The sequence below is a fragment of the Onychomys torridus genome, chromosome X (assembly GCF_903995425.1).
Source record: "Onychomys torridus chromosome X, mOncTor1.1, whole genome shotgun sequence".
NCBI lineage: Eukaryota > Metazoa > Chordata > Mammalia > Rodentia > Cricetidae > Onychomys > Onychomys torridus.
The window spans coordinates 30,342,100-30,367,368 of record NC_050466.1 but is presented as its reverse complement, the minus strand read 5'-3'; the positions used below and the strand labels follow the sequence as shown (position 1 = coordinate 30,367,368).

Below are 25,269 nucleotides of genomic sequence, written 5' to 3'. Positions count from 1 at the left end.
CCCTGTGGTTGCAGTTCCAGTAACTACGAGTTCATATGAGCTGTTTATGTTTCTCCTTTGATAGTGTTCAGAGTACCTTCCTGTACCAAAGACACTGGAATGTAGGGATGAAGACTCTATCTGAGTAGGCACCAAATCAATGTCTCTATGTTTAATGAGTTATGTAGGTACAGTGTTCAGCAATAGAGCCTTGTCAGTTTGTGGAGAGCAACCTATAGGCTTGACAACAACCTGTTTCTGGGTTCCCATGGGACCCCTTTGGCCAACAACTGCGGATGGGAGGAGAAGTGGGGAGGACCTGGGAGAAGAGGCAGTGGAAACCATAATCAGAATATATTACATGACAAAAATTTCTTTTGAGTAGAAGGAAAAAATAAACATACAATAGAAAAAAAGAAAAAAGTCCAAAGAAACAAAAACTATGGGCTTTGTGTCAACATAGCATGTCAACATATCAAGCAACCATAATAAATTATGATAATTTTAAATCACATAAATAGTCCCTTATTTCTAAAATGACTGGCATTTAAGACATAACCCTTTGATGATGATTTTTTCACTCTCACAAACAGTATAAACATGTTCCATCTTTGCCAAATCCATGCTAGTATTTGTTATTACTAGTATTCTTGATGATGACCATTCTGAGTTGATAAGAGACATTAAAGTAGTTTTAATTTTTCATTTCCAAAAATTGCTAAGGATATTGACCACTTTTTAAAATATCCCCATCATGGCTGCACACGTTCGCACTCCCACTAGCAATGAATAAGTGGTCTCCCTTCCCTACATCCTTGCCAGCATGAGCTGTCATTTGTTTTATTGATCTTGACCATTCCAACTGTGGTAAGATGAAATATCAAAGTAGTTATTATTTGCATTTCCCTGATGACTAAGGATGTTGAACATTTTTAGATTTTTTTAATCAGCCTTTTGTGTTTAATCTTTGGAGAACTTCCTGTTTAGTTCTATACCCCATTTCAAATCAAGTTATTTATTTTCTTGGCATTCAGGTTATTTTAGTTTTTTATATATTCTAGATACTAACCATCTGTCAGAGGTCTAGTTACTAAAGATTTTTCTCCTTTCTATAGGCTGCCTCTTTACTCACATGATGGTGTCCTTTGCTATATAGAAGCTTTTTTAGCTCCATGAGGGCTTATTTACTATTTGTTGTTCTTATTATCTGTGTTATCTATCCTTTTGAGAAATTCCTTTGCCAGTAAGTTCAAGCACATTTCCTATTTTATCTTTAACACATTTAGATCATCTTGTTTTATGTTGAGATACTTGAGCCATTTGGAGTTAAGTTTTGTGGAGAGTGATAAATATGGATATTTACATTCTTGTACATCAGTGGTTCTCATCCTGGGGGTCTCAACCTCTTTGCGGGTTAAATGACCTTTTCATAGTGTTTGACTAAGACCATCTGTATATCAGATATTTATATTAGAATTCATAACAGTTGCAAACTTAATGTTATGAAGTAGCAATGAAAATAATTTAATGATTTGGGGTCATCACAGTATGTACTGTATTAAGGGGTCATAACACCAGGAAGGATGAGAACCACTATTGTACATGAAGCTATCCAGTCTGACCAGCACCATATGTTGAAGATTCTGTATTTTCTCCACTTTGAATTTTTGGCTTCTTTATCAAAGTTGAGGTGTCCATAGGTGTGTGGACTTATGTCTGGGTCTTCAGATTGATTCCATTGATCTGTTTTCATGTCAATATCATGCATATTTTTGTTACTATATACATATAGTATATAGTACATCTTGGGATTGGGGAGAATGATTTCTTCAGCAATTCTTTTATTATTCAGAATTATTTTAGCATCTTATTGTTTTTCTTTGTGTTTCCATATGATACTGAAGATAATTTTTTAATTTCTTTGAAGAACTGTATTGGGATTTTGGCAGAAATTACATTAAATCTATAGATTGCTTTTTGTGGGTCACTATTTTCACAATATTAATCCTAAGGGTCCATGAGCATGGGATATCTTTCTGTCTTCTTTAATTTCTTTCTTCAGTATTTTAAAGTATTAATTAGTCAAGTCTTTTATTTACTTGGTTAAAATTATCCCATGATATGTTTTGATGCTATTGTGAGAGGTATTGTTTCTCTGATTTCTTTCTCAGCCCATTTGTCATTTGTGTATAGGGAAGCTACAGAGTTTTGTGTGTTAATTTTGTGTTCTACTACTTTGCTGAAAGGGTTTAACAGTTATACACATTTCCTGGTAAAGTCTTTAGAATCTTTTATTCATAAAATTATATCATTCACAAATAAGGATAATGTGACTTCTTTTTTTCCTTAGAAAATCTTCTGTTATTTTACTGTTCTAGCTAATACTTCAAGTACTGTGTTAAATAGATACAGAACAAGTGGGCATCTTTGTCTTATTCCTGATTTTAGTGACAATGATTTGACTTTTTCTCTATTTAGGATGATGCTGCCTACGAGCTTTGGGTAAATTGCCTTTATTATATTGAAGTATGTCCCTTGTGTCCCTAGTCTCTCCAAGAATTTTTCATGAAGGTATATTGAATTTTGTCGTCGACCTTTTCTGAATTTAATGAGGTTTTCATGTTATTTTTATCTTTAAATTGTTTATGTGATAGTTTACATTTATTCATTCACATAGATTGAAATATCCCTGCATCTTTGGGATGAATTCTATTTGATTGTGGTAGACAGTCTTGTTAATGTATTCCTAATTTTGTAAGCATTCCTTGAGAAAATTGGCATCTATTTTCATAAGGGATATTGCTCTATAATTTTCTTTTTTCTTGGGTCATTGTGTAGTATTAGTATCAGGGTAACAGTGGATTCAAACAAATAAGGAAATGTCCCTTCAATTTCTATATTGAAGAATAGTTTGACGATTATTAGAGGTAATTTCTCTTTTAAAATTAAGTGGAAGTTTGTGCTTTATCTGTATGGCCCTGGGCTTTTTTTTTTGGCTTGGGCAAATTTTAATTTTTGCTTCTATTTCATTAGGGGTTATGAGCGTGTGCGAACTGTTTATTTCATCTTGTTTTAACTTTGGTAGGTTGAGCGTATCAAGATACTCACCCATTTCTTTTAGATTTTTCAGTTTGATACAATTCAGAATTTTACGGTATGTTTTTATGATTTTCTGAATGCCCTCAGTGTCTGTTGTAATGTCTCACTTTTCATTTCTAACTTTTTAAATTTGGATCTTTTCTCCTCATCTTTTCATTAATTTGGCTAAAAGTTTGTCAATGTTTTTTTCCCCAAAGATCCAATTGCTCATTTCATTTAGTGCTTGTATTTTTTGTCTCAATTTCCTTGATTCCAGGCCTTAATTTGAGTATTTTTCCCATCCCCTCTCTTCGGTATTATTTCCACTCCTTTTTCTAGAGGTTTTAAGTGGGTCATAAAGTTCTGAGATATCTTCAATTTTTTATGTAGGTACATAATTTGTGTTTGCTATATTTTCTTTTTCATTCAATTCTGAAAAACTTATAATTTCCTTCTAGGTTAGTGTCTTATAATTTCCATTCAGTAGTGAATTGTTCATTTTTCATAAATTTATATATTTTCTGCTGGTCTATTGTTGGTGTTTAGCTTTAAATTCCACAGTGGTCATGTAAGATGGAGGGTTTTATTTAAACTTTTTAAAATATCTATTGAGACTTGCTTGTGTTAGTTCCTGTGAAGAAAGATATTCTTTAATGTTTGGTGGAATGTCCTGTAGATATCTGCTAGGTCCATTTGATTTATGTTGTTATGTTTTACTCTCACATATCTCTGTTTAGTTTTGTCTGAATGACATATTGATGTCACCCATTGTTTCTGTCCTAGAGTTAATATGTGACTTTTATTTGTAGTGGTGTTTCTTTTATGAACTTGAGAGCCTTGTGTTTGGTGCATACATACTCAGAACTGTAATATCCTCTTCATTTTTCTTCAATGACTATGTAGTGTCCTTCCTTATCTCTTTGAATTTGTTTCAGTTTGAAGTCTATTTTTTTCAGATATTAAAATATCTCTGCCTTCTTGATTCTTGCTTCTATTTCATTGGAATATCCTTTTTCATTCTATTACCCCAAGGTGATGTCTATCCTTAATGGTGAGATATTTTCTTAGGTGAAGCAGAAAGGTGGATACTGTTTTCTAATGCAATCTATTAGTCTTTGTCTTTTTACTGGGGATTGAGATCACTGATATCATTGAGAGTTACCAATGAGTGATGTTTGTTGATTCCTATTATTTTTTTGTGATGTGGGTTCCCCCAATTTTGATATGCTTAGCTGATATTTTTTATTCCTTGTATCCTCTTGGGTGTAGTTAACCTTCTCTTCACACTGAGGTTTTCCTTGTAATGTCTTCTGAATAGCTGGATTGATGGACTGAAGTAGCTTAAATTGCTTGTTACTGTGATATGTTTTTTTCTGTCTATTGATTGTTATTGGTAGTTTGGCTGGGTATCGCATTCTGGACTGGCTTTTATGGTCTCTCAGAACTCATAGAACATCCTTCCAGGCCTCCCTGGCTTTTAGAATCCCCCTTGACACATCAGCCATTATACTAATGGGCTTACCTTTATCTGGAACGTGGTATTTTTCCCTTGAGAATTTTAATATTCTTTCTTTGTTCTGTACATTTACTGTTTCAATAATTATGTGTGTAGCAGGAATCTTAACAGGTCTTATTAATAAAATGAAACCTGAGGCCAGTTATTGGGGTGAATGCTGGAAGATCAGAGAAGCAAAACAAGCCACAGCTCCCTTACCTTGCCAGTTCCTCAGCTGATCCTGTTTCCTCAGACTGGAACCTTCTGTGTCCTCATCCAAATGGATCTCAGCTGAACTGTGCTGCTCCAAAGCCTAAGAGCTTAACCAGCCAAAATGCTTCTAGTTTCTGGTTCTCACGCTTTATATACCTTTCTGCTTTCTACCTTCACTCCCTGGGATTAAAGGCATGTGTGTAGTTAGAGTTTTCCTGCCTGGCCCACAGTCAGGACAAATCTCTCTTACCCACCAGGCCCATAGATGTTCAGAACCAACCAAGTAAACACACAGAAACTTACATTGTTTACAAACTGTATGGCCATGGCAGGCTTCTTGTTATCTACTTCTTCTATCTTAAATTAACCCATTTCTATTAATCTATACTTTGCCACGTGGCTTGTGGCTTACCGGTGTCTTTACATGTTGCTTGTCCTGGTGGCGACTGTCAGTGTCTCTCCACCCAGCCTTCCACTTCCCAGAATTCTCTTCTCTTGTCCCACCTATACTTCCTGCCTGGCCACTGGCAAAACAGCATTTTATTTATACAGAGCGATATCCACAGCATGTGTGTCACCATGCCTGGCTGTTTCCAGTGTGTTCTTGAACTCACAGAGATCCAGAGGGATTTCTGTCTCTGGAATGCTAGGATTAAAGGCATGAGTGCCACCATTTTCTAGCCTCTGTATCTAGTGGCTGTCTGTTCTCTGACCCCAGATAAATTTATTAGGGTGCACAATATTTTGGGGAACACAATACCACCACATATGTGTTGTGGGGAGTTTCTTCTCTGGCCCTGTCTATTTGGTATTCTGTATGCTTCTTGCTCCTTAATGGCCAACTTGTTCTTTAAATTTAGGGCATTGTCTTCTATAATTCTGTTATGATTATTTTCTATTCTTTTGAACTGGCTTTATTCTACTTCCTCTGTTCCTATGACTGATTGGTTTTGTCTTTTCACAATGTCCCAGATTTCCTGGATGTTTTGTGCCTTTTTTAGTTTTACATTTTTTTGAGCTATACATTTCTTCTACCTTATCTTCAAGATCTGAAATTCTCTTTTCCATTTCTTTTAATCTGTTGATGAGGCTTACATCAGGAGGTTTAGTTGATATTCTGAGTTTTTCACTTTCTACTTGTGTTTTCTTTAGTGGTTCTATTCCTTTGTTAAATTAAAATTTTATGTCTTGAATGTAGATGTATCCTGCTTGTTAAATAAGAAACACAGAGCCGATTGCAGAGTTAAAAACCATGAGGTCAGAGCAAAAGCGGAAAACCTTACCCTTCACTGCTTCTGCGGTTCCTCCTCTCCGCAAGAGACCTACTTCTGTGTGTCCTGTCTATTTAAAGACTTTCTATTCTGTTTTCTCATTGGTTGTAAACCCAGCCACATGACCTCCTTGTCACTGCCTGTTTGTACAGACCTCCAGGTCGTCTATGGTTGGTATTGAGATTAAAGGCGAGTGTCTGCCATGCTGGCTGTGTCCTTGAACACACAGAGATCCGCCTAGCTCTGCCTCCCAAGTGCTGGGATTAAAGGTGTGCCCCACTACTGCTCGGCTTCTGCTCTGGCTTGCTCTGACCTCAAGGCAACTTTATTGACATACAAATAAAATCACATTTCAATACAAATAAAATATCACTGTACTTGAATTGTTTTAAGAATTTCATTAAACTGTGTTTTCAGTGTCTTCATTAAGGTATTTATTTATATCCTCTTCAAGGTCCTCGAACATTTCCATAATGGCTTTTTTGAAGTTCCTGTCTTATTTTTCCATTAAATTGAATTCCCTGGGCCTATTACATTAGAGTTTCTGGATTCTGGAGAAGGCATATTTTCTTCGTTGTTCATGTTTTTCTTTTTGCATTTAAGTCTAGGAATCTGGAGTTATGATGTCTGAAGCTTTGCATAACTGCTAGATTGACACAGCAACAAGCCAGTTAAAAATTCTAGCACAGAGTATGGTGGCACCCCCAAGGCCTCATCCCTGGCTTGGGGAAACTATTCTCAGTTGATGGCTGCAGAGGGAGGGATAATCACTCTCTTTTGGAAACATGACTACTGGTAGGTAATGTGTTCCTCAATGGATGACTCCACCCCTGTGCGTACATGGGCAGCAATATTTTGGCTCAGTTCTTAAGTAGTTTTAAAAGGAGGACATGAAATTGGAAGGAATATGTTTTGGGGGGGTCTCAGGGTAATTAGAAGGAGATAGTGGGGTGTTTACCACTCTAGAGGCAGTTGGGTCTGGGAGAATGAAGTTGGACCTGGAGAAATGAGGCGAACTGAATGTTTATGAAATAGCTAACTTTATTCAGAGCATCAGGCAATTTATACTCTGTGGGTTAAGAGGAATCACATGAGTTAAGTATACAATCACGATGGTAAGCTGCATGTAGTAGACAAGTCATCTGTGGACAGGCAATCCACACACAGAAAAAAATTGTTTTTCCATACAGGTATAAACCTATTCAGCAACAGTTACTTGATTTTTTGATGGAGATACCTAAAATATACAGTCAAAAGTAAATATCATTGTCAACAAATTGTGTTGAGAATACTTGATATTTATATGAAAAAAATGAGATTGATCCATTTCTCATCCTGTACAAAGGAGCTCCATGTGTTTCAAATACTGTAAGAACTGAGACTCTGTGGCTGCTAGAGAAAAATACTTCAAGACATAGGCCTAGGCAAAAACACTCAGAGTTGGACACCACTAGGAACTCATGAGATAAATAAGCTTCTGCAATGATAAAGAAATGACTAATTAAGTTAAGGAACAGCCTATAAAATGAGAATGTTTGTTACCCTTTTGTTTGACAGGGATTGATACATAGATTATTCAAAGAAGTGAAAAAAACGAAAACTAAATAGCATACAATCCAATAAATAAATGCTTAAAGAAATGAACAGCAGTTCTGAATAGATGAAGTCCTACCATATAGAAAGCTGGTGGAAATGGAAACAAAACCAGCCACTATGGTAATCAATATGTGCTTGCCTTAGAAATTAAAACTAGATGTATTGTATGACCCAGCTGTATTATTCCTGAGAATTTACCCAGAGGATTCTGAGTCAACATATCACAGAGATACTTGCACATCAATGTTTATTACAACATTACTCACCATAGCTAAGTTATAGAACTAACTTAGGTTTCCAATAACAGAAGAATGGAAAAATATGCTTACCCACAGAACCTCTCTCTTCCAGCATAAATGGAAGCCAAGTTATGTTTGTGAAAAATATATGCAAGTGAAGATCTTCGTATTAAAAGAATGTTTAAAATAATCAGATTTATTTGTCAGAGAGGCTCCAGAAGTCAGCAAAACAGCACAAGCTACTGCCATTGCTCTTGGTTACCTGCATCACTACACAGTACATCTTACTGCTGAAGACTCCACACACTTTTGCTATAGGGACATAGAGACATAAATCTCAAACTGACATAACTTTTCTCTCTGTAGTCTAACTTTCATGGTGCCAGAAGGTGCTATGCAAGGTACATGGGGAAGAAACGACATCAGTGGTCTTATTTATCACCTGAACTTGCATGTTACAGTCATGACCTGTCCATCAAGATGTGCCTACTGGTGCAATAGTGGAATTACTGTAATTGGGGAGCCAATCTCTTTCTGTTTGGGTTTGCAGGCTTCAAATTCATGCCTAGTAGTGTAATACTAGTCAAAAGTTATTAGTTTGTAGGTTATGGGTCCTAGGGTAGAAAGTGATATTGTTATTTTTCTACATGGACATGGTCTGACTGCCTTCTAAATATTTAGGTTTGTATCTATAGACTCATAGTGTTCTCAATTTCAGTCAGAGAAGCCTCCGTTTTTATTCTTTTTGAGATCATATTATAAGTATATCTTTTTTCTCTTTCCTTTCCTCCCTCCAATCATTTTCTCATACATTCCTCCTACTATCCTTCAAATGCATGGCCTTTTTTCACTATTTTTTGTTACATGCATATATGTATATGTATATACATATATAGTCAAAAATATAACCTGTTCAGTCCACATGATATTACTTTTAGGTTTGTTTGCAGGGCTGAACGTTTGGTATTAGATTACCAACTGGTGTGCTCTTCCCTGGGAAGACTCTTTCTCCCATCGTCAGCATTCTTCTTCGTGCATGACTCAGGCTTCCGGGATTTTCCCTGTTTGCTTTGTCGTGTCTATTTGTAGTGCTTGTTCAGCTTATATTTAGGCAGTCATACCCATGAGACTTTATGAGCATAGCTTCTAATAGGAGACAAAGTCTCAAAGTAAACTCCCTTTTCCTTTGGCTCTTAAAATCGTTTTGTTTCCTTTCACAATGTTCCCTGAGCCTTAGATGTGGGAGTGCTTTGTAGATGTACCCATTGAGGCTGGGCTCCATAACTCTGCATTTGATTGCTTGTGGCTTTTTGTAATGGTCTATCTCTGTTGCAAAGAGAAGTTTCCTTGATGAGAGGTGAGGACCACACTTAACTGTGAGTGTAAGAACAGATATTTAGAGTGTAGTTAAGGAGAATATTGGTTTAATGAAATGGTGGTTGCAAGCTATCTTCCAAAATCCATGACTTCACTTGCCTGAGTAGTTGAGTAGTTGACTAAGTTTCCAATACTAGGAACTTTTCCCTCTTGGGTGAGTCTTAAATCCAATTAGACATGTATAGGTTACCAGCAAAGTATGCATGCAACTCCCTCATCCTTACAGTTATTGTGCCATACTAGACATTTTTGTGGATCATAGGTGTTATAGCTGAGTATGATTGTTGTTTACTTCACTCCTCTAGAAGTTTTCACAGCACCTTATGGTACCATGAAACCTAGCCCTAATGGAGGAGACATTCAGGTCTGTTCCTGTTCAGAGGCTTCTGGCCCCTCTCTCTGAAGTGCATGGTGTCTTCAGTAATAGGATTTACCTTCAACCTCCAGGGGACAACTAAGAGTAATAGTAATAATAGAATGTATGCTTTTAGAGTCTCTTGGACATCCCTAACCAAGAGCTCAAAAGAGGACTTTAAAGAAGTTTCCTTTTTGCAGAAAGCAGTTATAAATGTAAAGAGAATCATAACTAGTCAACAAGCTGAGAATAAGTGACCATGAGTGGGTAGCCCTAAATGGAACATGTTTTTCCATCCCTTCCCTACCTAGACTCAGAGAACATCATGGAGGAAGAGGTAGAAAGAATATAAATGCCAGAGAATTTGATTTTAAATTCTCTTTTCTAAACAGGGTATGGGTATTTCTTTTATGAACTTGTAGCAACTATGGTTACTTGTTCATGATCAAACTAGACAAAATTCTATCATGGAGTGGGGAGGTACTCATGAGGATTGATCCCCATCTGAGAAGCTATTGATAGTTCAGGGAAGTGGGGGTATTCTTTTTACAGCACATGGCCACTGGTAGGTTTTCTGTGCTATTGTGGATGGCTCCAGGCCCATGCACACATGGGAAGCACTATCTAAAATTAGTGGGTTATTTAAAAAAAAAAACACATGAAGTTTGGAGGGGGTATGTAAACCTTATGATGGTAAATGATGTTAAATATAATTATATTTCATTTTAAAAATGTGTTCAATTCTCAAAAATAAAGATAAAATAAAAGACAGGAAGTCAAGAGATAGCTATATTGAGAGTGTGGGAGTAAAGAGCAAAAAAGGTGGTTGATACGATCATATTTTCACTATATAGAAGTATGAAATTCTTAACTAATAAATTTTTAAAAATTAAAACGACTCAGAAAGACAAATATTATGTATGTCTCTAAATTTTGTCCCCAGATTTTATGGAGATACATAAAAACAAGTATGTTTATATGACATGAAAAGGAGCTTTCCAGGGAAACAAAAAAGTCAATTAACAGGAAGGAGAGAGGCAGAAATACAGAGGAGGGATGTAAAAGCGGAACATTCTCAACTTACAATATGTACTCATATGACAATGTCCTTGTTATACACAGTGAAAAATAAAGTGAAAAAAAAGCCTATTTTTATTCCACTGCATATTCTTAGCACATTTGTCAAAAGCCAGTTTAATGTAGATTCATGGACTCATTTCTATACTCTCTTTCCATTGGCCTGTGTGTCTGCTTTTTTATCAAACATATGTTGTTTATGATTACTGTGCCTGACTGGCACATAGTGTAAGGGCTCCTGTTTTGTTATTTTCATAGGAGTTTGGACTATTTAGGTCTCAGTGTGACTCCACAGTAATTATAGCATCTTTTTTCCCTAATTTCCTGAGCATCATTGGTATTTCAATAATGATTACCTATTAGATTACCTATAGATTGCTTTGTGTAAGATAGGCATTTTCTTGGTGCTGACTCTTCCAATCTATGAAGAATAGATAAATACCTTTCATTTCTTGTGTCAATTTTAATTGTATTAAATTCATTGCAGAGCTTTTTCACCTCATTGGTTAAATCTATTCCTAGGTATTTATTTTTTCTGTAGCTATTAGAAATAAGATTCCCTTCATGTTTACAGATAATGTTTCTCTATTCACCAATATGGCATTCTTATGAGAATTAGGATTTTTTCCGCTATATGCTGTATTTTCCTAGTACCTAGGATGTCATAGAGAGTAAATATTTGTTAAATAAGCTTGTATTTTATTTTAACCATTGTTTATTTGCTTATTTTTTTCTTGTTAATATATGCACACAGTGTAAAACAATATATTCCCTTATTCCATGTTCATACATGTTTACTACATACCTTGATTAAAGCTTCCCTTTTCTATTACCTTCTATTTTCTTCCCCACTTCTGGCCCACTTCCTCTTCCTGAATACTGCTCTCTCTACTTCCATGTCTTATATATTTAAAAAATATCTGTAGTCTATATATGAGAGAAATTATGCCACATTTGTCTTTCTGAGTCTTGCTTATTTTGATTAACATGGTGATTACCTCTTTCATCCATTTCCTCCAAATGACATGATTTCATTTTCCTTTGTGGTGTAATAACACTCAAGCATGTATATATACCACATTTTCTTTATCCATCCATCTACTGATGCATAGTTAGTCTGATTCCATAATTATGTTTTCAGGAACAACACTTAGTATAACTTGTGGGATAAAATAACAATAGGTATATAACATGCATTTATGCATGTCAGGTAATTTTTTACTTAGGGGTAAAGGTCCTTAAGTGTGTGTATTTATATAGCTTAAGGTTTCAAAGCATATTTCACTTTTTTATTTAAAATAGTTACTGGCTCTACTTAATATATTTATTTGAGAAAGAGAATATTAACCAAACAGAGATAAGTTAAGAGATTGTTGCACTAACTGAAGAGAGAAAAGACTGTGACCTCTTAGGATAGAAAGAATTGGTATTCAGAGCACCTTCTTTTTTCAGTGAATGATGGTGAAGGCAGAAACTCATAACCTGTCAAATTTTAGAGGATAAAATTGTTGAATGCTTACCCTTAAATCACTCCATCCAAGGCTCAGGGGACACCACAGAAAAGGGTGTGGGAACAATGTAAGAGCTAAGTAATGAAGACAAATGCTATTAAAAGCTGTGTCCTGGATATAAAATGGCCATTGCACCCACAAATTCATAGAAATGGTGGCTACCTGAATAAGGCCTACTCAAAGCTGGTCCTATCAACATTCCATTGTGGATGGAGGATAGATTCATGAGGCTCTACTACTCATTGAAGAGCTATAGGCAGTTAATGGTTTCTGGAGGATAGATTCATATATGTTCAGTGATGTTGGTACTGGTAATTTCCTCTTGCCCAGATATATAACCCCTCTACCCATACCTATGGAAGCCATCATAACTAAATGCAAGAGATCACATACAGGTGCTTTGAAGGGGTCAATCTGAAAAATGGGGGATCATTTAACATGGGAGGAGAAAGGATGGAAATAAAGAGGGAGAAAATGGAAGGTGACATAAATAGCACTAAATATGTTTGAAAATGGCCATAAGGAAACATTTTATGTATATATTATATTATAAATAGTTATTCCACACAGGGTGACTCCCAGTTGCAGCTTATCTAATAAAATCCTCATAGCCTACCCCAAATGTTAATAATACCTTTAATCAGTATATAAATATGCACATGCAGTTTAATTGAAATTTTCCCACCAGGGCTGAAAGTGATCCCTCCAAGAACCAAAGACTGTCCAAGAAAATCCCAACACCAGACATAAGAAGCTCCATTTTGAGTTTTTGGTCAGTGTACTCCAAGAGTCCCTTAAAACATGCAAAGTGTTTGCTATTGCCCTTGGTTGTGTCTCCCAAGCCGCAGGTGCTAAGACATTCTGCACTTCAGACACAGGGCTCAAAGGCCTCTGAGCTGGAAGTGACCTGAAATCCTTCTGCCTGAGGACTAGCTTTCATGGTAGCAGAAGGTACCACATAAGTTTCCACATGAGGGAAGCATCCCCGCAGTCCTACCCAGCTATGATGCCTATGAACCACATCAACAGTCAGTATAGCATGATAACACTAAGGGTGAAGCAGTGGTACCTTTGACTTAATGAACTGCTCTCTACCTGGACCTAGGACCTACTCAACAAGAGGGAAATCATACTCAGTAGTAGAAATATGTACAACTACCCAGAGAAGGTGAAGTCATGAATCTTGGGGAAGAATCTACAACTGCCACTTTACAGCCTGATAGCTAAGTATGTTCTAAATATTTGTCCTTATACCCAAGATAAGTGAGTCTTTCCCCTTCTATGTTAGCATATATATTGGTGTCATCCTTGCTCAGGTTATGTTTTGGCAGCCTTCTTTGTGAGACTACATGGGGATAGCTTCCCTGTCATTGCTAGGAGATGCAAGCTCACAGCACACTGCCTGCTCCTCCGGCCCGTACAATCTTCCTAGCCTCCTTCTACAAAGATCCCTGAGTCTTAGGTGAAGGAGTTGGGTTACAGCTGTGTCACTTGGAACTGAGATCTACAACCCTCCATTTTGATCAGTTGTGCTTTTTCTGTATTGGTCACTTTCTGCTGCCAAGAAAAGCAGTGATGACAATACATCCTAAGTATATGTCTTTATACTTTCATCAAGGAAACAACTCTCTGCAACAGAGACCATTTAAGAAAGCTACAAATGATAACAATCAAAATGCAGAGTTTGGAGACCGGTTCCTCTGGCTACAATGCAACTCCCGTACCTAATGCTCAGTGATTGTTGTGGATTATGGAAGAGGAGATATTGTAAGAGCCAGAAGTTTGGGGAGTTTACTGTGAGATTGTGTCTCCTAGTAATGACAAGAAGCTACGCTCATAAATTCTTACCAACCTGACTGCTAACAGTGAGATGAACAAGGTTAACAATATGCTAAAGAATATGGGTGAAACCCCAGGAGGCCTCAACCCTATACAGGAAAGTACAAGAAACTAAAGAATGCTGAAAGTGGGGAAGAAAGAGTCTTTCCCAGGGAAGAGCACACCAACTGGTTATTCAATACCAATGGTCAGCCCTGAAAACATATGAGTAACATTGTGAGTAACATTATATGTCTGTATGCATAAGGTCATACTTATGCATTTAGAAATGTGTGTGTGTGTGTGTGTGTGTGTGTGTGTGTGTGTGTGTGTGTGTGTGTGTGTGTAAAACAATTACTGATAAGAGTATAATGGGGAAAAGAGGCCATGAATTTGAGAACTTGTTTGGAGATTCTAGGAGGGGAGTGCAGCTATTCATATACCCTTGACCAAAGACCAGTCCTCCTCCATTTGGAAAGGTAGTCCTCTTTGAGCCAGGGTACCATTTCAGGAGGGACACACATAGAGTGATGAAGGAGGAAGAGGATAACTGTCTATGAGCTAGATCAGCTAAACTGACCCTAGGTGATTAATGGGGTGACACATGTTGTAGCCAGATTGCCCTCACATCCAATACCATGAATTTGAAACAGCAAGGAGGGTTATACTGAAAGATTTGTAGGGGGAAAGAGGAAGGAAGAAATGATGTATTTACATTATAATGTCAAAATAAATTGAAAAAAGTTATTAGTGTCAGGCAAGAGACAACTCCATTCAAGTTGTTGTTTGGGAGTAAGAGACTTCCATAACAATACATGCTACTACCACTACCCTTGGTTGCCTCCTATAACTTGAAAATAAGACACTGTTTCTGAAAACACCATATGCTTTGGACCCAAGAACTGGAGAAATCAAGTTGTAACTGATCTAGAAGCTTCCTCTCTGAATTCTAGCTCTCATAGTATCAGCATGCAAACTGACAAGGGACAAAAGCCATCAATAGTTCTAACCAGCTTTAAAGCCTGCAAGCCATAATAATGGCCAGCCCAGCATGATATATCCAGTGTTGCAATAGTGACACTTCTGTCTTGGGGACAACCACAAGCTGTCTAATTGGATGTAAGGCCTGAGCAATAGGAAGGAACTCATGCCTGGTCCTGCAAACCTAGCCAACAACCCATAACTAGAGAGGTCATAGATCCTAGAGGAGAAGCTACTACCACTACATTTGTAAACAAGCATAATTCTGAATTACATTCTAAATACATACCCCTTATATCCTCATGATAAGCATAGCTCTCACCATTCATCAAAGACAGAGATTGTTACAGAAAGCCTCAACTGATCAAAAGTCAGAGAGTGTCTGTGAGGTTCCACAGTGTCCATTCACCATATGACTAAACAAGTCATCTAACTGTGATTTTCTTGTATATAAAAAATCAGGCTGTTTATATAACAATGGCAGTCTTGCTAATCTATTCTCCAAGGAAGTGTAGAAGGTCTGCATCCATGTTTATTTTGAAAGATACGAGTATTTATAAATAAGTAATGTTAAAACAGGTTTGTGATAGAAAGCTACAATGTGTTCCATTGAATGATACTCTATCATGCACCACTGCCTTTACCTAACTTTTTAAAATTTAAACACAGCATTTCTATAAGGTATTACTATGTCCATCTTATAGAGAAATGATGAAAGTCAGAGAGATTAAGTTAGCTAAAATCATACTAGTAGTTAGCAGTAAATCCAAGAACTTGAGCCAATTTTGTTTTCTTGCAAAGCCTATGTATTTTCTACTTTATAAAATAGGCTTTTGTACATAGCATGTTGCTTCTGAAACGTCAGCAAATTAGTTATTATATCTTCTATGATGAGAAAAGACTGAACATTTTTTCCCAATATTGTGATCTCTCTCTCTCTCTCTCTCTCTCTCTCTCTCTCTCTCTCTCTGTGTGTGTGTGTGTGTGTGTGTGTGTGTGTGTGTGTGTGTGTAATACATGTGTTTTTGAGTGTGTTTATGAGAGCATATGGAGCTTAGAGGATAACTTTCAAGGATCCAGTCTCTCCATCCACTCTGGGTTCCTGGGTTCAGACACAAGTCATCAAGCCCCAAGCAAGCTCTTTTACCTTTAGAGTCCTATTGCCAGCACCAGTCTCTTGGTTTTTAAATGGAGAAGCAGTAGATAAGAAAACAGGTTTTATTAGCCAAAAGGAAGGTAGCTGCTTAGGGTCATATTTGAGGCCTATCTATTAACTAACCTGCCCATTGCTCTTTCCAATTAAGGATTTTAAAGGTAGGGCCCTATGCTAATTAATTCAAATGAAAAGTACATGTCTCACAGGGGGTTAGGACAGTCAACATATTGCAGTGTGGGAACTGGATTTAGGGAACAAAATTGATGAAGGGATATTTGCACAAGCAGAAGACATGATGAAGCAAAGTGATTCTAGTTACATGATATCCTTCAATTAAGCTAAGCTTCTCTTAGGGAAAAATAACTCTATATTATATTGTATACTCCCCCCACACACACATTTGCCTCATGATTGGCTATTTAATGTGGAGAGGAGTCCAAAGACTAAATGCTTCATTCATTCCAGGAAAAACAGTTCAAGGCGTTGAATGAAATGCTAACAGTCTCCTTGGGATAAATTTCAAGAAACTGTAGGTGAGTAGAGTGGCCTTGTGCCTTTTGTTGTAATCACAGTGTAGAAGGGAACAAAGTTTGGCTGAGTCCTTTCATGGAGAACTACTGATTTTGGCCAAACGATAAAAATGGATCTATTTTGACATGCTTGCCTAGGGCATATACCTCGAAAAACTTCAGGCAGACAGTTTTTCTTCGAGTAACTCTAAATTGCTTTTCACATTTCTATTTTATGCCTGCAGAGGGAACACACAATAAATTTGGGTAAGAATGTAGCAGGCAGAAATCAGAGTTGATGAATTCCAAGCTTACATAAACTAAGGTCCGCAATCCTGTGTGCTTTTCTTTCTCCCTGTCAGTAGACTTAGTAAAACAAGACAGATGTTCTGAGTCCTTCTAACTCCGGTCCTATTACTCTGGGATTTTGAAGACTAGGCATTGTGATTGCTTTGGTGAAATAGAAGAGGATTTAGTGGGTTAGAATGTGAGATGGGGGAGAGGCTGAGGAGAGGAAGGCAGCATATCAAACAGATGCCTTGTGTTGATAGGAGATATGAAAAGGGAAGATGCACAGATTCCAGCCTTGAGCACAAACCAACAAGCAGCTACCACATCTTCTCATTTCTGGAAGATACCATAGGAACTCAAGGCCCATAGCTATGCTGAAACTTAATCCTCAACAAGGACCAGAGCAAATACTTGAAGGTTTGACTTAACACTCACCTTTATATAGTGTTGACTTTTTAATATTGCAGAACTTTACTGAGTCATACACTGTAGATATCCAGCACTCTAAGTGCTGGTCTGACCTTTTTAAGGTACAGTCATGCTTTTGTGTGGCCTGAGGTTATATCACAAATATATTTCTTTTCATTGTTTCAAGTGATTACATGGCCATCTAACCTGCTAATATCAAATAGTGTCTTTAGGTATACTCCAGGTACTGGGAACTTAAAATTTTTCATGTAGTGCCCTTTTCTCTTTCAACTGTTCACATCTTTCTTCAAACTCTTCTCGCCTGGAAAGGTCTGTGTTCAGTCTTCCCTACTCTGTGAAAGTTTCCTTCTCCCTCCCTTTACCCTGCTCCACTACCAGGAATGAAACCAGCCCCTTTTCTTTGTTTTTATGGCTCTTTGTACTTTTTCCCCATTATAAACACCAAGACATATTAGATATATTTGAACTGACATGGCCATTAAGGTAAGAGGTATAATACTGCCATACAGAATTAATAACAATATTAATAGTAATATTAATAATACATATATTACATGTTCTTTTAAGGTAACAATTAGGATTTATACATAAAGGATTCACCTAAGCATATATTGTTATGACTTACAAATACAGCAGATATGTACCTAAACAACAATGTGATGAACATTTTGGAATAATTAACATTTATTTGGCTACATACCTTTGTGTGTATATTTTGAAAATGGAATGATTTAGGAAAAGAACAAACTGTGACCTTTATGGCACACATCCAAACTCTCTTAGGAGAAATTTTGTATTACAATACATACTTTTCTGAGGTCGTATGTCCTGTCATATGATTACATAGTGTGTTCCTTACTGTGCATGCTGCCTGTTCTATTTGACTAAGAGAATGGAGCAAATGGGCTATTTACATTGCCATCTTAGTGTTTTAAGTAGTGTGTTTATAAAATTCTGCTTACTCCATCTTATGGATTTTAGTTATTGTCTTATTTTAAAGCAAACTAGTCCAAAGATTGGTCATCATCAGTTTTAGCACATCACCCTGCTTCTGGGTACAGCATTCTTTCTTGATGATTCCTCAGCCTTCCAGCATCCACACAAGAGCAACAGTGTTCTGCTTTTATTCTCACTTTCTAATTTCACAGGATCAATTTGTTTGTTTAACTTTTGATCTGCCTGAAACTTAATGAAGCGTATGATTCAAATTGCTTACCCTAATTCATTCTCATCTTACTACTACAGTTTTGCAATATTTATTGAAGTGTTTCAATTAGGAGTGTTTATGTCTGTGTGTGTGTGTGTGTGTGTGTGTGTGTGTGTGTGTGTGTGTATGCTGTGTATGCTCTAACCTCCCTGAGATATTTTTTGTAAGAATTCAAATTTGCTTCTTTGTTTTCTAAAATATGCTAATTTATTTGATTAATCTTTGCTTTTGATCCTGATGCGAAACAGTCTTTTATATGGATGGCTTTGCAATAAAGTTTAAAATCTGAGATGATTTTAACCTCCATCACTTAAAACAATCTCATAACATTTTTGTTTTCTTCTTATAGGTGAATAACATCAATTTATAGTTTGCACATATATATTCTGAACTTGTAAATTTACATCATTTGAAATCTATACTTTCGTTTAAATAATATTACTTGTCAGATATATTGTGCCTTTCAATTTATTCCAGTCTTTGTGCCTACCATTATAATTTCATCATTCATTTGAATATGTTTGTTTTGTCATTATTACATTTTTCAAAGCACTGCTAAACTGATGATAGCATCATCTCATGTATAGGGCTTTCTGTCATAGGTCACTAGAAGAATGTTAGCACAACAAGTGTGATTGATCTACATTGCATTTCTTCTCTTCAGTATTTATCATAACTTTTTTTGGTAAAAATCTCTATTGATATATAATTCATATATCATGAAATTCATCCGTCTAAAAGTGTGCAATGGTTTTTTGTGTATTCACATTTGCACAGCTAGCTATCACTGTGGTTATTTGTAGAACATTCTCATCATCCAAAAATGAAATCCCATACTCTTTATTTTAGCACCTTCAAGACCCTGGAATGAACTAGTTTAATATGTGAAGCACACACTACAAATGGACTTTAAGGATATGTACATATATTGGGCATCTAAATATCTTGTGAGTACTTTATTTATATTTATTTAAAATTTTAGATCTTCAAGCATGAGCATTGTATCTATGTCACTCTAGCTCTCCCCTCTGCCTTTCAATACCTTTCATGTCTCCACAATTCCCTCCAAAAATTAATGACAAGTTCCTTAATTCTTATTACTACACACACACACACACACACACACACACCCTTAAATCAAAAACAAAAAACAAAAAACAAAAACAAAACCCTCAATGATCCAAATGAGTTATTTAGTGTAGCATGCATGTACGTGTGTCCATGATTGATGACCTGTGATTCAACAACCTATGTGTGAGCTTGTCCCTGGAAAAAAAAAACTGATTGTCCCTCTCTCAGCACATCTTCACACAAGCACTGTACCTTTTCGAATTTCCCCTGTGCACATTGGCATATCAACTGGTGTTGTCATTATGCATATCTTGCTCAGGTAACCTCATCACTGAGTTTTCATGGGTGCAGCTTCTCTTCCATATCTAGATGACATTACCTGGTAGCAGGTGTTCTGGTATTCTGGCTCTTAGAATCCTTTCCCTGAGCCTTAGGTATAGGGGTTACATTGCAGATTTATCAGTTGTGGCTGGGCCCCCTGCAATACTTCTCTGAATTTTGACAAGTTATGGATCTCTGTCATAATCTCCATGAAGATAGACAGTAAATTTATATAGTCCTATTTTCAACTTTAGATAAGTAACTGGGTTTCAGAGAGGTTGATCAATTTGCTCAGTCATATTGTTAGGATATTACTAGATCTTTGGGCACATATTTTGTATTTTAAGGTCAGGAAGAAATTTGGAAAACACCTCCATTAGACTCTTGCCTCAGTGGTCTTCAGTGACTTACAAGAAGAACAAATACCATCTTTGCTACCAAGGGAGGAAAGGGCAGTGAAGGGCAGAAAGGTTTGTAGAGCACAGATGCACATCACCATAGAAATTTGCTCTTGCTACTTCCCTTCATCAGATATTGAGAATGGCTGGTGACCTTTGAACAGTATGACTCCCAGAGCCATGGGAAATTAGAGAGCAAAGCTGCAAAGAGCTTCAGAAACCACCTAGTTTAGCTGTTCTGTTTTACTGATGAAAAATCTAGGGCCTGCAACAAGCTAGCAATTTTTTCCTGGTCATATAGCTGAAATACAGTGACAGAGAATTAACTTTCACTCATTATTAGAGGAATGAATGCACCAAAGGAGAATGTTCCCTCTAGAATACCTTCGGAAAACAAGTTGAGAATATATCAAAATGGTATTATATAAAAAGCACTGCATCTGGCCAGAAGATCTGGGTTTCAACACCAGTACTGCCACTCATTTGCTGACTCCTTAACCACATCATTTGTCCTTTCTGCATGCTTGCTTTTTACTTTACCTAAAAATTAGGGGGTTGGAATAGATGACTTTTAGAATCCTGGCACTTAGTAAACACTCAAAATACTTTAGTGAAGACTCCTTTAAATTCCAAATGCTTAGCTATATTTAGAAGAGTCACAGCGAACTGCCTAACTGAAGAACAGAAAAAACTGTAATGAACTTTTTGAAGAATAGGTACTGTAAATGTAAATGCCTGTACGAACAAGCACAGAAATGCATTAAAAATACTTATAAAAGGTCACTTCTTCAACAAATAGGAGTGCCAGAGAATTTCCAACAAGTAAATAGTCAAGACACATCAACCAAGGTAATAATAAACCCGCTCAGGTGTCATCATGACAGTAGTTAATGCAGTAGCATGTGTGGATGGGAGTATCAAATCATTCTTTTATAAAAGCCTTACTTTTTATGTTTATTTCCTTTGGGAAGAAAAAGCAATTCAATCTTATTTTAAATTCAAAAAAAAAAAAAAAGATTTCACAGTGTTTTTAATACTGGCAGTCACTTACTCATTCAGGTGTACTTATTGAATGCTTACAATGCATGCAGATACCAAGGAAAGGAGTTATCCTAAAATGGGAATTTTTTAAAAAATGACACAAGGATGTAAGAATAACATTGAAAAGAAGCTGGCTTCTCAGGTATGTGAAGAGCCCAGAGCTGTGGGTTGAAGTCGTCACCAGTTGAAGCGCTCGCAGTGAAGTGGCGCGTTAGATGATGTGTGCGGGGGGTGAGTGGGAGTGCGGCTCTGTAAGCAGGAGCTGGAACAGGCAGCAGAAATGAGCATATTGATGTGCTCTTCCTCCCTCTCCCACCTTCTGAGATAGAATAATAGTAGGGATCTGTTCCATGTGTATTGTATCACGCTTCAAGAGTTTACAGAGCGCTTCCACATTCATTATCTTCTTTGATCTTCATGCCAACCCTAAAAGAGGAATAGAGGCTGTTCTTTTTTTCTGGTTCCAGAGATGACAAAACATGGGACTCAAAGCAGTTGTGGGTTTGTTGTTTTTCACCATCCACTGACAAAATAAATTAGTTCCAGGATTTTAACCCTTCTCTTTCTTTCTGAAAACAGCTTTCTTTCCATTCACTCCTTCCCCCTCCAACTTTCTCCTCCTGTCTCTCCATTTGAAGACAGACATTGAGGAATGTACCATGCAACACCACGGCAGCAGAAGGCAACCTAAACAGTTTCAAACAAAACCGGTGAAGTGTTAGTACAAGCACAACTGACAGGCCCCTTTTCATCTGCTCTGACAAGAGTTGAGTGCTTATGTGTTAGGAGGATGGTATGGGAAGGGAGTGGAGCTTGTGGAGCTTGAAGATTCATATTTTAGCTAGTCACCAAAGGCTCTCTTCTGACTATCTGCAATGATATTAATGACACACATGATGCCTCTGTTTGTGTTCAGTGAAATACGGACAAGCAAAGCAGAAAATACATAACACAGATATGAGTGGTTCTGGAAGAATAGAGGAAATAATTTAGTAAGTGTTTACTATATACCAAGTAGTTTAAAAAATAATGTCATTGAATTTTTACAATAGTTCCACAACACAGATGCTACTCTTGCCATTCTTTTTTTTAAATTTTATAATTAATTTAATTTTACATATCAGCCACAGATTCCCCTGTCCTCTTCTTCCCACCCCACCTCTGCCCTCCCCCCAATCCACTCCCTATTCCCACCTCCTCCAAGGCAAGGATTTGCCATTCTTTTACAGAGTGAACTAAGGGTGATGTAGGCTGAGTCCTTGGTCACGGAGCTTCTCTCCTGAGAAGCTGCAAGATCAGAAATGTTAACTATTATTCCAAGTAATGAATCTATATCTTCTGATGGATTAAAACTACAGAAAACATTTTCTTTTTAATTTCTGGGATTCAAATCCAGGGCCACAAAAGTTTTAGCATTAATCTAAATGTGCTAGTCCTGGGACTTTCCTTTTAGGCAAGGTTGGAATCACTCTTCTGTGGTCCTTTTGTCCTGCTCCTAGGCAAACTGAGGAACCCCCTGTAGACTCCATTGCACCATGGCTGTCCAATGATTAAGAGGGAATGTGAGTTGCCTTAGCTTCTATACATGGAGATGGAGCTGCATAGATGCACACATTCTGTTGTCTGAACTTTACCTAGGGCAAGGGCCTGGTATTTGTGTGAGGTAGCAAGCTGGTATCAGAAATAGATTGTGACCACAAGAGTGAGGGCCACAAGAGTAAGTATTCTTGATATTATCTGACACCAACTACTTTGTTATTTGGTTCTTTGTCTAGACACAGCTGTTTACTAAGTGCACTTGGGAGTCACAGTTAATTTTGCACCTACATTCCCTTTGGTTTAGGAATAGTCAAAGGAGTCCTAGAGCAATGATTGAGCAGCTGAAATGAACTCTGAAGGATTTGCCCTCTTTTGCACTTTCACAGGATGGTACCTTCATATTTGCACTCAACATCTTGTGGGCACTTGGGGGTATTCTAATGACTTCCGTAGTATTTCATTGAGAAGATAACCATGGCTTCGGAAAATGCTTTGCTGATCAACACAAATAGTGAGTAATGGTCTTTCCTCTTGTGTCAAATAGTGTTCCAGGTTCTGAAGGTGTGGGGAGAGGTGGTCTATCATTACATTAGTTCACCTATTAGCCAGTTTATAGCCTTATTTCCATTCCATAGGCATGGGGGGAAGAATGAGATATAATTTGGTTGCACCTTATTTGTTTTTTGTAAAAATGTGTAGTTCTGTAAGTATCAACTCTCACTTATTCCTTTGACAAATAGTATAAGGTCCCATTTACCTCCTAGGTCTTTGCTGCTTTGTTCTCTGCTGTGTTTCGTTAACCTTTTTTTGCTTTGCTCTTTCTCTTCAGCCTTTCTATATCACACATTTTATCTGGAAATGGTACTACTATATGTGACTGTAGGAAAGGGGAAGGGTTGAATAGTGTCCCTGATTTACCTATTTTGAGTAGGACTATTTTACCCATATCAGCTAGTTTTCTCTTATTTTCTCACAGCATGTCAAAAGAGTTTTTAACAAGTCAGGAGTGATTCTCAGTCACATCAATGGAGAATTCATCTGCAGAGACTAAATTCATCCTTCTTGGAATGACAGATGACCATCAGCTTGCACTCCTACTTTTTGGACTCTTTTTTGTTATTTATTTCATCACTGTGTTGGGGAACCTAGGCCTGGTAGTACTGATTCAAGTCAGCCCCCATCTCCACACACCTATGTATTTTTTTCTCTCGAATCTATCTTTCCTTGATATCTGTTTCTCTTCCATCACAACCCCAAAGACTTTAGCCAACTTATTATCTCAGCTACAGGAAGTTTCTTTCTTTGGATGTATGGCTCAAATGGGCTTGTTCATAATCTTCGCTTCTGCTGAATGTAACGTTTTGGCTTCCATGGCCTATGACCGTTATACTGCCATCTGTCAGCCATTGCTTTATCATATTACCATGTCAAGAGTTCGCTGTCTCCTTTTGATAGCAGGATGTTACTTTGGTGGGATATTTAACATGGTTGCTGTAATAAGTTCCGTCACACAACTGTCATTCTGCCAACCACATGTCATCTCACACTTCTTCTGTGATATCCCCCCACTGCTGGCATTGGCCTGTTCTGATACCTGGGTAACCCAGATCTTGGTTGTTGGCTGTGGGGGATTTACCCTCATCACCTCAGTCATGGTAATTCTTTTCTCCTACATGTCTATATTCCTGACAATCATGGGTATTCCTTCAGTTTCTGGCAAGCAGAAAGCCTTCTCTACCTGTGCTTCCCACTTGACTGCAGTTGCTCTGTACTATGGAACCACTATGTACACGTACTTGCAGCCCTCTCAGCATGGGTCTCAAGCAGGAAATCAGATGGTCTCAGTGTTTTATACCATGGTGATCCCTATGTTAAACCCTCTCATCTACAGTTTGAGAAATCAGGAAGTGAAAGCTGCCTTAAGGAAAACATTGAAGCACAGTCTCTAATCTATTTTGTGTCTCAAAGGATAATAGATTTTACCGACACTCATATTTTGTTCCATGTTTTCCTTGCTTACATATGAAGTCTCGTTAAGAACAACTTCATTTCTCTGGCTAAGTGTTTAGAAGTGGTTGTTTAGAAAAGTAGAAATATAGTAGGGATAAACTATAGTACAATATAATCCACATTTTCTGAAACAGGTTATTTGATGAGAAATATTTAAGAAGGAAATATCTGTTTGTGACTATCAATATTTTAGTCTGACTGGTGAATTTATATAACATTAGTTAGAACTTAAAATAATTTCCCGATAATAGGAAGTTAGAAAACATTTAATTTTACCATGTGTTACAGAAGAAAGGTGGAAACTGGG

General features: G+C 37.1%; 1 protein-coding gene across 1 annotated transcript; it reads left to right on the top strand.

Annotated features, from left to right (window-relative positions):
- The first annotated feature begins 23,977 nt into the window (after positions 1-23,977).
- LOC118574593 (olfactory receptor 1052-like) lies at positions 23,978-24,901 on the top strand. The gene has a single exon (XM_036175548.1). The coding sequence runs from the start codon at positions 23,978-23,980 to the stop codon at positions 24,899-24,901; it is 924 nt and encodes a 307-aa protein (XP_036031441.1).
- The last annotated feature ends 368 nt before the right edge of the window (positions 24,902-25,269 follow it).

Bases quoted from the DNA above. Each gene is read 5' to 3' on its own strand.
- LOC118574593 (XM_036175548.1), top strand. From the start codon at position 23,978: ATGGAGAATTCATCTGCAGAGACTAAATTCATCCTTCTTGGAATGACA.